At 45.4% G+C, this 11727-nt stretch overlaps 1 protein-coding gene across 1 annotated transcript; it reads right to left on the bottom strand.

The window, feature by feature from the left end:
• Positions 1–6808: 6808 nt before the first annotated feature.
• On the bottom strand, positions 6809–7406 carry LOC123450622 (zinc finger protein ZAT12-like). Its single transcript, XM_045127780.1, has one exon. The coding sequence runs from the start codon at positions 7382–7384 to the stop codon at positions 6809–6811; it is 576 nt and encodes a 191-aa protein (XP_044983715.1). The 5' UTR covers positions 7385–7406.
• Positions 7407–11727: the final 4321 nt, after the last annotated feature.

The following is an 11727-nucleotide window of genomic DNA, read 5'->3' as shown; positions in this document are numbered from 1 at the left end:
TTGTTTATCCTAACTTGCTAAGATTAATTAAAAAGTGGTCGTTGCCTATTCACCCCCCCCCCTCTAGTCAACCATATCGATCCTTTCAGCAGGATGTTGGGTGAGTGCCAATGGCGGCCCACTGTGCATAGGCTTTCTGTGCAAGGCGACTTGCTTGATTGCGGAGAAGATGTTTAATTGCGTTCTCAAGGAACACAGGTGCGACGGGCCACCACTCAATAGCGAATGCTACTGCTATCTCTGCGACAAATAGTATGTTAACATGGGAGCTGAAGATTGATTTTCTCAGTCTCGCTCGCCGATTGATTTTCTCAGTCTCGCTCGCTGCCTTTGCCTTTGGTTGGAGCGGGGGAGACGAGGCTGCCTGCTGTTGTGTGCACTGCAGCAGATTAGCCTACCGTGCGTGCGGGTTGCGACCTTCTGCGATTCCTGTGGGCCACCAAGCCAGTAAGTTTCCTCTGTTCGTCGCTCACCTTGATGCATGTGCACCGGCCACGACACAGGTGCCAATGGAGCTTCACGCTACGGTCTAGACAACACCAAAGTACTAACTGAACCGGATAACCCGTCTTTATAGAAAACTGGTCGCAAGTCCGCTATGATCCTCGCGTTTGGGCGCCTCCGCACAACTGATCTCTGCATCCACAAAGCTGCAACATGTAGCAAGCCTGCAGGTAACCACTTATTCAATTTGGTCCAGCTGATTAAGTAAGATGGCTGCTCGCTTGCTTCTTTTGCCTACAATTTTTATAACAGTATGATCTAAGGATCGGATTGTGGTTCTTCTAACTGATTAAGGTAGCTGCTTGTTTGCTTTTTTATGCTCGTTCGTTCAGTTGCTTTTTTTTTCTCAGGATGCAAGCTTTGTGTGTACCAAGTTGTGAATTAAGAGGACTGAGTTCTTTGGGCATGATTTAGTTACTGTGATAAATAGAGGACCATGTAAAACGTAAATGGGCAGTGGAACAAGTAGGACAGATACACCAGATTGTATGCAGACTTGCAGAGCAGAGTTTCGACGTGCTTCTTTAATTATTTTGGAATTGGAATGGATAGAACGGATACATGACGACATAGAACATATATAAAAAGCTTCAGCGTTAAATTCTGAAGCAACTAATTTTTCAATTTGATGTACTGTCAATAGCATTTTGAAGTCCATATTCACTGTTGGATCAACTATGTAGTTAGGACTTTAGAGTTTCTATTGACTTGATGGAGTTCGAGTTTAGGGTTTTTATTGCCCTGGGTTGCTAATTCTAATGTTTGGTTGTGTAGATTTTTTATCAATCTTTTTTATGTAACTCCAAGCAAACTGCAGATTTGTTTGTTTGTGCAGATTTTCTTATGTCCACAAGGTATTTGATGACAATCGAACTAGAATGCTGATGAAATGGAGTATATGGAAAATTCTGATACAATATAAGATTGTTTTTTTTCTTCTCTAATTTCTATGTGAATATCTAAGGAGAACCCGATAGTCATATTTAAAGTTATTTATCACTACCTTGATCCTATCATATAACGTGTCGTATTTTCTGGTCATGGAATGAGAGATTGCATTGCTTGTACAGGAGATCTTGCAAGCGTTGGAATATTATTGACATGTTTTATAAATCGTTTATAGGTAGTTACAATTTTCACTAACATATTCTAAAGATATTTGGATCGGACTATTGCTGCCTTTTGATTTTATTTTTAGACAAATGTCCATCTGTAATGTTAGAGCAATTTCTTTTGTACTAAATCAATCCCAATAAGTGGCACTAATGTGTGAAAATAAAATGTGATTATGATATTTTAATTTTCTTCTGAACATGGTTATTATGCCATTTTCTAAGTTGTTGACATTCTATCCTATCACATGTAGACTGGAAGACTTCTCTTTTTGATGGACTCTAGATCTAAAGAAGCATAAGCATGTAGAGAGGAACTGGTTCGTCCACCTTGCCGGTACAAATGTATTATCCGATTTTATACATGGGTTTGATTAGGTGATATTGGATGATTTGAGCATTGTGCTGGTGGGATTTTCACAACACTACTTATGATCTAAACATTGACTCACAATATTTATGAGAGTATCCGTTTCAAACAATTAATTTTGCAAAATATGGTGTGGAAATTCAACATTGATGTCGTCTACGCATTCTCACATTGCAAATTCAACATTGATGTTGCCTTGTTAGGCATATATTTGTAAATTCTCTTGGGATTAAAGTATAAATTGCAATTTGCTATATTGTCCCCAAAATACATGAGTTTCAGACATATAGTTATCTATTTTTGACATTTGTAATCAACCAAAATGCTCAGAGTTTTTGAAATACCAACAATGATCTCTATTTATATAGATATAAGTAATGAAAAAATCACATTCAACAACTTTAAACCTAACTCTGAGTGGACGTAAGTGCTTGAAAATATGGTCTTTGACCTCCATGCTAACTTGGAAAGTATGGTACCATATCATCTGATGAATGTATTGTTTTTTGTTGTTATTTTCTTACACTAACATCACAAACTATAAGCATGTGGTAGTATGCATGAGACCCACTGGCAAGATGTATTTTATTGGAAGTAGATGTATCTATGAAAAATGTATTTGTTAAGACGTGTGTTGCACGTGCAAGCTAACTAGTTACACTAGCAAAAAAGTCCATATGATTTCTAACCGTAAAATAGAAAGGCAAGCTTTGTACAGAAAATAATAATGAAAATCGTCTAGATTCATTGTTTCTGAACCAAAATGGACCTTAGACTTTGGTTTGGTTGGAAAAATGCACGTAAACGGATTAGTCCTCACAGCATGTAGACATTAATATATTGATAACAAGTTGGATTATAAGATCAGCTAATACACTTATCAGCGGGATAAGATGGGTTGACACGTCTCTCCGTTGAGTACTGAGTAGTGGCACGATCAATGAGCCAAGAGTTGTCTAGTACTAACAACATTTTTATTTATGAAAACAAATACAAATGGTTATGAGCCCTACCCTTCGCAGCAGCCAAAGTGCGCCAATCTAGCCTTTCATTAGCGTCACGGACTGGCCTTGCACGGCACTGAAGGTGGGAGACACCAACAAAAAATGGGTATAGAACTGTTCAGTTAGAAGTCTAATCATAGTTTTAAATAGCGGGCTACGGCAAATAGCGGCGAGCCTTTAAATCAGCTATAGCGGGCTATAGCGGCATATTTGTACATGATACCATTTAGCGGTACCCTGCTGAAAAGGCTATAGCGGGCTATTTAAAACTATGAGTCTAATGCTTGTATACTATTCCTTGTTCCAGGGGTCGCTTCTATACTCTGAAATGTTGGGAAATAGAATGAATAAAGAGTCATGAATAACGAAAAAAGATGCGTGAATAGGCTTGCAGTTTTTCGCTCGGAGGTGCTATTCTAATCACAAATTCACATGCACCGTGACAAACAGTAAAATCTAAAAAGCTACTCCCTCCGTACCCAAATGGAGGTCATTTAACGATCTGAAGAACAAATTTATGTAGCCTATAATTTTTTTTGAGTTTCTCATTCTACCCTCCATCGACAGGTTCCCCACTACTCGCGCGACGCGCTCCCTCTTGCGCGCGCGACGCTCCCCACCGCTCGCCCCTCTCTCTCTCTCACGTGCGACGTCGCCCACCGGTTGCCTCTCTCCCCGTCGATGCGCCCTCTTGTCGTCGATGCCCCCTCACTCTTTCACTCTCGCCAGCATCTTGCTCTGCACCGCCGCCTAGCTCACCGCTCACTGCTCCCCATCTTGCTCCCCTCCACCAGCGGGCACCCGCGGGCCTAGAGGAGGCCCTGGGCGTGGGAGAGGAGGAGTGCCTGGGCAAGGGTGGAGGCGGAGGTGAAGGGTTGGGCGAAGGCGGAGGTGCAGGGCGGAGGTGGAGGGTGGGGTGGAGGCGGGGGCAGGGGTGGAGGTGGAGGGCGGGGGCGGGGGTGGAAGTGGAGGGCGGTCCGGAGGCAGAGGTGGAGGGCGGGAGCGCGGGGTGGAGGTGGAAGACGCAAAGAAGAAGACGATTGGTTCAAGTTTTGTAATTAGGGGCATAAAATCCATTTATCCATTTTTATCTGGTCGGAATCTACTCCTCAATGATCTATATTTTGATACGAAGCAAATAGTAAATTTTTGACAACAAACATTGATGAATGTTTCACCTGCGTGCAACTTTTTGTCACAAAATGAAACCCGTGGAGGCCTATAAGAAAATTGATGCTCCAAGATGCTTCTAAGAAAAGTTGGATCAAGTTTTTTCGCCAGATCTCCATGAATGCCATTACATCATGAAATTTTACATGTAGGTGAAACTTTCACCAATGTTTATCACAAAAAAAGTATCGTAAGTTTTTGATATTACTGTTCACCCAAGTGCATGTAAGCTTGGGATCGGAAACTCTTTCGGTCGAGACCAGTCAGATAAAACATATCAATGCAGGAGTCTCTGTTGCTCCTGTGATCTGAAAGCTGCACGCACCACTACTATAGATGCGGGAGGCTTGACAAGTGTAGATGCAACGCCATATGCGGCTTCTTTAATCGTGTTACTGGCTCTCTGGGCCACGACTCTAGTATTTAAACATGCCCCGGAGGTGATCAGGAGCCAGCTGACATGCATTTTATATCAAGGTTTGGGGGGTCAACCGGAAGCTATCAAGGGAATCAGCCTGAGGATATTCGTGCATTCTGACTTTTGAGTAGCATTCTGTATGATGCAGAACGAGTAGTACGTGAGTATTGACATCCCCGAAATCACAGCTCTTCGGGCCAAGCCTCGGTGAAGTCAACTAATAGAGCTGCGTAAACAACTCTTGCTTGCCAAGTCAACAATGCCCCTGGCAATTATAGTAGGTCACTCCGCTCAGCTGACTTGGGTAGCTGCCACAAAACTATAACGCAACTGACATCAGCTCCAGGGCCTACTTCCGTTGGATGAGATCTAGCATACAGTAATACTTTGCGTTTTTCCGGACCAATCAGCTACCCGGCCGGTGCCCGTGGGAAGTCGAGATACTGCACAAAGTCAATAGATTGTTATATTCGGACATAAGCAGAAGGTGCTTGACGGTGATTCTTGAGATGCGTGATGAATGCGAGCAGTTCATATTTTTGGGCCATAACTTGAATCGCTGCTGTGCAGAAAGTTCACATGCTATTTTCTCATCATTTGTTGCCTAGATTTGGATGAAAATTGAACATTGGAGTCATATTGTTTCTGTACTTGTTTTAGATTTTTCTAGTAAGTTCTAACTTTCGATCAAAATTTAGAATCTAAAAATAGCTATGTTTGTGACCAAGGGTGTTTGGGGATTTTTTTTTGCCAATACTAATCAAAGGGCTTTGACTAACCGCAAAACATGCGCATTGATTATAAAAATAAAATAAAAATCTTTTGGTATTTCGATAAATAGCAACACATCAATGGCATGTTAAGCAAATGTAGCAAAGTCACCATATTTGACCCAATAACCATAATAACTGCTAATATACCGATTTTAGCTCAAAATGATATTCTATCAAAATCTTTATCGTACGCCTCCTGAAAGACATAATTTATGGAGCACGCTACAGAAACAAGCTCGTGGCCATCGTATTTTGAGGGTTGTGGATGTTCCATTTGGAACTCACTACAAATCCAACCGCCAACACGGGATGAATGTTTCAACTTCTTCCTATTCGAAAGGCTGCGGGGTGCAATTGGAACCTGCCTTGGGGGCGATCTCTTAGGCATTTTGCATCCTCTCAAAAGTTCTACAAAACGGGTTGTTTGGCATTGTGCGAGGGCGCTGCTTTGAGCAATCTGGCATCCTTAGAATAATATTACAACAGAGGTTGTGTTTTTGCACACCTGACTGATTGTATTTTCAAATGCATTTTATTTCTGCAACAATGGGAGCCATTGGGGAAAATAGCAGGACCACGAGGCGATGCAGTTAACTTTGCTCAACCTTAGACTGGTCAACAACAGCACCGGGAACCAAGATCATGTCGACCATGGCCAAGTTTCATATGTTTGGTTCTCCGCGCGAGCTTCCGTGCTCTTGTATTCGTCCTTGAGCCCTATATCGAACGTTATTGTGATGGATATGTTCGGTTGGTTTGTATTTTGTTTCGAACTGTGGTGATCATTTCTGACATACTTTGCCTTTGTGCATGCTTTATCTTATATATACCTATGAAAATTACCGTCACTAACCTATTTTTCTTAATATACAAGCATGTCATCTCACCATGCAATTATGAATGAGATAAAACACACCTTAACATGCAATCATGCATGAAAAAATGATTTCCATTCAGTTATTCTAATTATATTCTATAAAAATTGTTTAATTATGCATAATCAAATATAATAGTAATTTGCATTTTAAACTTTGTCTCTTCTTTTATGAACCCAATTTTTCATCAACCAATGCCTCAGCAATGTGCCGGGTATCCTCTAGTTAATTAAAGCCAGACGCTTCTTACACTTTGGTTAACAAACTTTAAAGCTAAAGCCCCAAACCAGAAATAACGAAGACTAATCAGGAGCTGCTCTGTTGGTGATGTAGATATGCAGCAGAAGAGTCAGGTCCGCTGCCTCCTTGCCCCTGACGGTGGACACCGGCATCACCAGGAAACGTGTCGGGGACAGCAGTTCAGCACATCCGCTTGGGGCACGGCCTACACCCACACCGGAGGAGCTGGCTCCTGATTGCCCGCGTCTCCGTGAACAGGCGTCAGCGCCTGCTGCACGGCCGGCCATGCATGGTGCACCGACCAAGGCTCTGGCTCAAGACGTGATTATGTTGTGCTGATTTTTAAAGTCGGAAGTCAACCACCACGGGTAACTGCATTTCCACGGCGAGCCCCAGCATGGCACGATCGGCCGGCTCCTCCTCCAGTGCCAGAGCCGGCACGTTCAAGTCGATCATCAGTCCGGCCGCCACCGCCGTTGTCTTCTTCTTGCCATCGTCTCTCGGCCCGAGGTCCAGCTCCAGGCTGAGGCCACGCTCGACGCCGGGCCCTGCGGCTGCGACGGCGCGGTGGCGACGCATGTGGCCGCCGAGCGCCTGGCCGACGGCAAACTCGAGCCCGCAGATGGAGCAGCCGTGCACCTTTGGCTTGGGCGGCTCACCGCCGTCAGCCAATCGCGGCTTCTTGTGGCTGGCCCGGTGCCCGCCGAGCGCCTGGAAGGACGGGAACCGCCGGTTGCAGGTCTTGCACTCGAACACCCTCTCCGGCGACGCGGGCGCGGCAAAGCCGTGGTGACCGTGGCTGTTGTGGTGGCCGGAGAAGAGCATGAGGATGCGCGCCATATCGCCGCCGTCCAGGTCCATCAAGCTGACGGAGGTTGTTTCGGCTTGCTGCTGCCTAGACCTCTTCCCATGGGCCATGGCACAGATCAGACGACCAGGCTAGCAGAAGCAAAAATGTCGAGACAAGATGATCAGGAGCTTTCGGATGCGTCTGAACGAGGGAAAAGAAGTGAAGATCTGTGGCGTATTTATAGCCGTAGAAGTCCACCGTGGAATGCCAAGTGCGATGATTTGTTAAGTCTGATACCGTCGTGACGACATGCATCGGGGCGAGCGAAGACAGGAGAGGAGGTGAGATCGATCGATCTCAGCGGCCGCGCGGTGAACCGAAACCGTTTGTTTAGTTTGCTTGCTATAAGGGCGTGTTTGGTTGGTGAGTGAATAGTACCTGCATTTGAGCCTGAGAGCCAGGTTCTAAAAACAGACAACAAACCAACATCTATATGGTGTTTGGATGGCTGCATTGCATATGGTCACTTTAGGACCGGCTATTTGATTGCCCACATTTACGTTTAAGCAATGAGCAAATGCAAATCACAGTTGTTTGGCTGCATACACGTTTATGTTCTACTCATCTAATCTAAACGTGGTGGACTTACCACCACATTAGACACAACAACAGCCAAAGAACTAACAACACATAAACTAGGAGGTAAACAACAACTCATAACAAATAAAAAAGCATACTGCTAATAGACATAAGTTTAAAGACAGCAGGGGCCTCCCACAGGGTGCTGAACCCTAGACAAAATATTACCAAGTTCACAGCAAGTTCTCCCATCACCGCAGCAAACTAATTGCAAGTTCATACTAACAAGTTCACAGGGCGAAAGCAAGGTCACCGATGCAGCAATGCGTGCTGCAACGCACCCTGCACTCGATGGAGCTGCCGTGGTTGTAGATTTGAACCTTGAGGCCTAGGCCGGAGATGTGCACCACGACGAGGTCATTAGGGAGGATCCTGTGGCAGCGGAAGAAGTACAGTCAGCCCCGATCATGCACCATCTGCCCCTCGAAACTCTGGACTTGAACCCAGAACTCGCACCACTTGTTCGTCGAGAACCTCACGACACGTGAGAGTTTGACCGTCAGCCACTCCTTCATCACCTCCACGAACTTGGGAGGGATGGCGAGCATGGCGAGATCCTCCTCGTCCCTGATTTGCACGTAAAAGCGAAGCAGCTCTCGGGACCCTTCCTCGAGTCCTCGTGGCCCGTCCGAGGAGCTCGTCCCCTTGAACATGGTTGGCTCATGAAGGCGACCCTGTCAGACAAGTTCATCCTCGACATCCAGCGGTTCGTGAGGATGAAGTCCACGGCAGTACCGGCGGCGACATGGGCTCCTCCTCCGGCATTGTCCCACTCCGTCTTCATCACCTTCTCAGGTAATATGACATGGATTACTAACATGGCGAACAGGACGATGAGCCGCCAATGCAGACACCATCGGCATTGGCCCGGTGCTCTTGGCCACGTGCGCGGTCGAGGAGAAGGCAGTTGTCATCCATGGGCACGTCGCGTTGCACGAAAAAAAACCTCGGATGGGGCTAAAAAAACCACCCACACGGGTTCCGAGCAGCAACGCGGTGGCCATCCCTTCGACGGCGCCACCGAACTCAGGACCACGAGGTCTAGAAACGGCGGCGGAGCCTGAGAGACCGGCAACGCATTGGTCGGACGAGGCAGCCGGGTGCGGAGAGGAGATGACGTGCGCAGATTCTGCATGAGGTCAACCCCGGAGTTCACGAAGCCGGAAACCCACTGCTCGTGGATGCAGTTATTGCCAGCGCTGATGAGTGGTCAGTGGACAACACGTGCTACTGTAAACCGTGTTGTGTATTTTCCCGAAGAGGAGGGAAGAAGCGGCATAGTAGAGATAAGTATTTCCCTTAGTGAGAACCAATGTTATCGAACCAATAGGAGAATCACGCTAACCTTCTTCAGTAGTACCTGTACGCACAAAACCAAACACTTGCACCCAACGCTGGCAAGAAGGTTGTTAAGCCCCTTGAACTCATTACTAGCAAGGATTAGATACTAGTGGATAGATAATATAAATAGATAAAAGTAAATAATAGAAAATACATTACAACACAATACTTTTGGAGCTTTTGTATTTATATTTCAGTAGACTTAGGGGTCATAGTTTTCTTTAGAGGCTTCTCTCATTAACATAACATACGGTGTGCAAACAAGTTACTGTTGGGCAATTGACAGAATAGCACATAATTATGACATGTTATTCACATGAATGATCATGTATATAGACATCACGTCCATAAACAAGTAAACTGACCCCTACCGAAAAGGGTTTCGCTCCGCTTTATATATAAAGCAACAACCACTTACAACATGTGATACAACACACCACATGATACACGCCCAAGGCAAGATACGAAGGTGTTAAGAAGCCGCCAATACTTCCCCAACAATTCCAAGACAACAACAAAAACACATTAGGCTCACTAGGAAGTCGAGGGAGCACTCAACGGGAACATGCCACCCAGAAGACACCAAGTTGTAAGCCGTCGATCAGTGAACCCCAAGGCGGTGCCTTCAAAGAAGGATACACCACCGGAGTGCTGCCACCACTCGATCCAGAGGATCAAGATTTTCATCCAGAGAAACTTGGATGGCATGGAGAAACCACAACGGAGTCTTCAAGAAGATGACGACGTCCTCGGGTGCTGCGTGTGTCAGCTTGGACATGCCAGACATGATTTTCATCCAGGCCGACAAACTCCTGCCTACATCTAGGGCCTGTTCTGAAGCTCTCTAGCTTCTCGAAACTCCACAATTTCACTTTTCATTGTGGATTCTAGATCCATGCAACGACTTTCATCCGTTTAGTAGCAAAAAACAACTTCTCCATTGCCACCTTGGGCTCGCAGTGGTTGCTGGCCTCTCTAACGCCATATTGGGTCGGCTCGGCTATTGAAAGGGAGCCTCCCACGTAGCCCACCTTCACTATAGGTTGTCTTCAACCTCCAGTCACGCATGGGAACAAACTGGACACATAACTACTACCAATTACACATCAAATTAGGTGATTTAGACCTCGAATCACATCAATTTGAGCATCAAATTTGTCACCCTATTCACCGTGAATCCATTCCATCAAAGTGCGTAGCCTATTGTTCATTAACAAAGGAGATCAGAAATGCATACCCCTTGGCCGGACTAGATCGTTTTTCTCTGCACTGGAGCACCAGGGACTTGGGGGACGCTGCTGGGGTGGAACTTGGAGGAGACGAGGCAGCGGGGAAAATTGGTGTACTGATAGCATCGCAGCTATGTGCTGATTCGGGATGGCGGCGGCGTGTAACCGTAGTGCTCGGGCTGGAGAAAGTAGTCGTGGTGTAGCTGTTCGAGCGAGGAATAGCAGGGCTTGAACCATTTTGTTTTGAGGTGTCATTCTAGTCATAAATAAGAGAAGCTCTAGATTCCTAAAAATGTGGAGCTGGGTTTCCCGAGCTTCACAAAATTGCACCACGACCAGAGATGGCTTCATGAGTTTAGCTTCTTGGAGGTAAAGCGTCCGGGTTGGCTCCTGTCTAGAAATTGTGAAGTTTGGAGTGGGAGAGATTCACAACAGGCCCCTACTACTATTACTCCACTCATCGATCGCTATTGAGCATGCATCTAGAGTATTAATTATGATAGAGAGTAATGCTTGGAGCAAGATGACATGATGTAGACAAAGTAAGACAAACAATATGTTCAGACCCCATCGTTTTATCCTTACTGGCAACAATACAATACAATACATGTCATGTACTTTTTTGTCCTTAGGATTGAGCACCATAAAATTGAACCCATCACAAACATCACTCATAGTGAAGATAAATCAATCTAGTTGGCTAAATCAAATCAATGGATCGGAGAGAAATACGAAGCTATAACAATCATGCATAAAAGAATTCAGAGAAGACTCGATATATATTCATGTATAATCTAATCATAAACCCACAATTCATCAGATCCCAACAAACACACCACAAAAGAGGATTACATCGAATAGATCACCGCGAGAATCACGGTGAACTTTGTATTGCACATCAAAGAGATGGAAGAAGACATCTAGGTACTAGCTATGGACCCGTAGGTCCATAGTGAACCACTCACACATCGTCACGGAGGCAACAAGGTTGATGTAGATGGCCTCCGTGATCGATCCCCCCTCCAGCTGGGCACCGAAAAAGGTCTCCAGATGGCCTTCCATTGGAACAGAGACTAGCAGCGACGGAAAAAAATGTTTCACGTGGCTCTCTATTGGTTTCACATTTTTAAAGAATTTATGGAGGCGGAATTAGGTCAGTCGCAACCACGTGGGGCCCATAAGGCATCAGGGTGCGCCTACCCCCTGGGCGCGTCATGTTGCCTTGCCGTCATATCGTGTGCCGTCTCGTATCTCTCCAAAGC

This window comes from Hordeum vulgare, chromosome 4H (genome assembly GCF_904849725.1).
Source record: "Hordeum vulgare subsp. vulgare chromosome 4H, MorexV3_pseudomolecules_assembly, whole genome shotgun sequence".
Lineage (NCBI taxonomy): Eukaryota > Viridiplantae > Streptophyta > Magnoliopsida > Poales > Poaceae > Hordeum > Hordeum vulgare.
This window is presented reverse-complemented; position numbering and strand designations above follow the sequence as displayed.

Excerpts from the sequence above, each read along its gene's own strand:
- LOC123450622 (XM_045127780.1), bottom strand. The coding sequence starts at position 7,384 with ATGGCCCATGGGAAGAGGTCTAGGCAGCAGCAAGCCGAAACAACCTCC.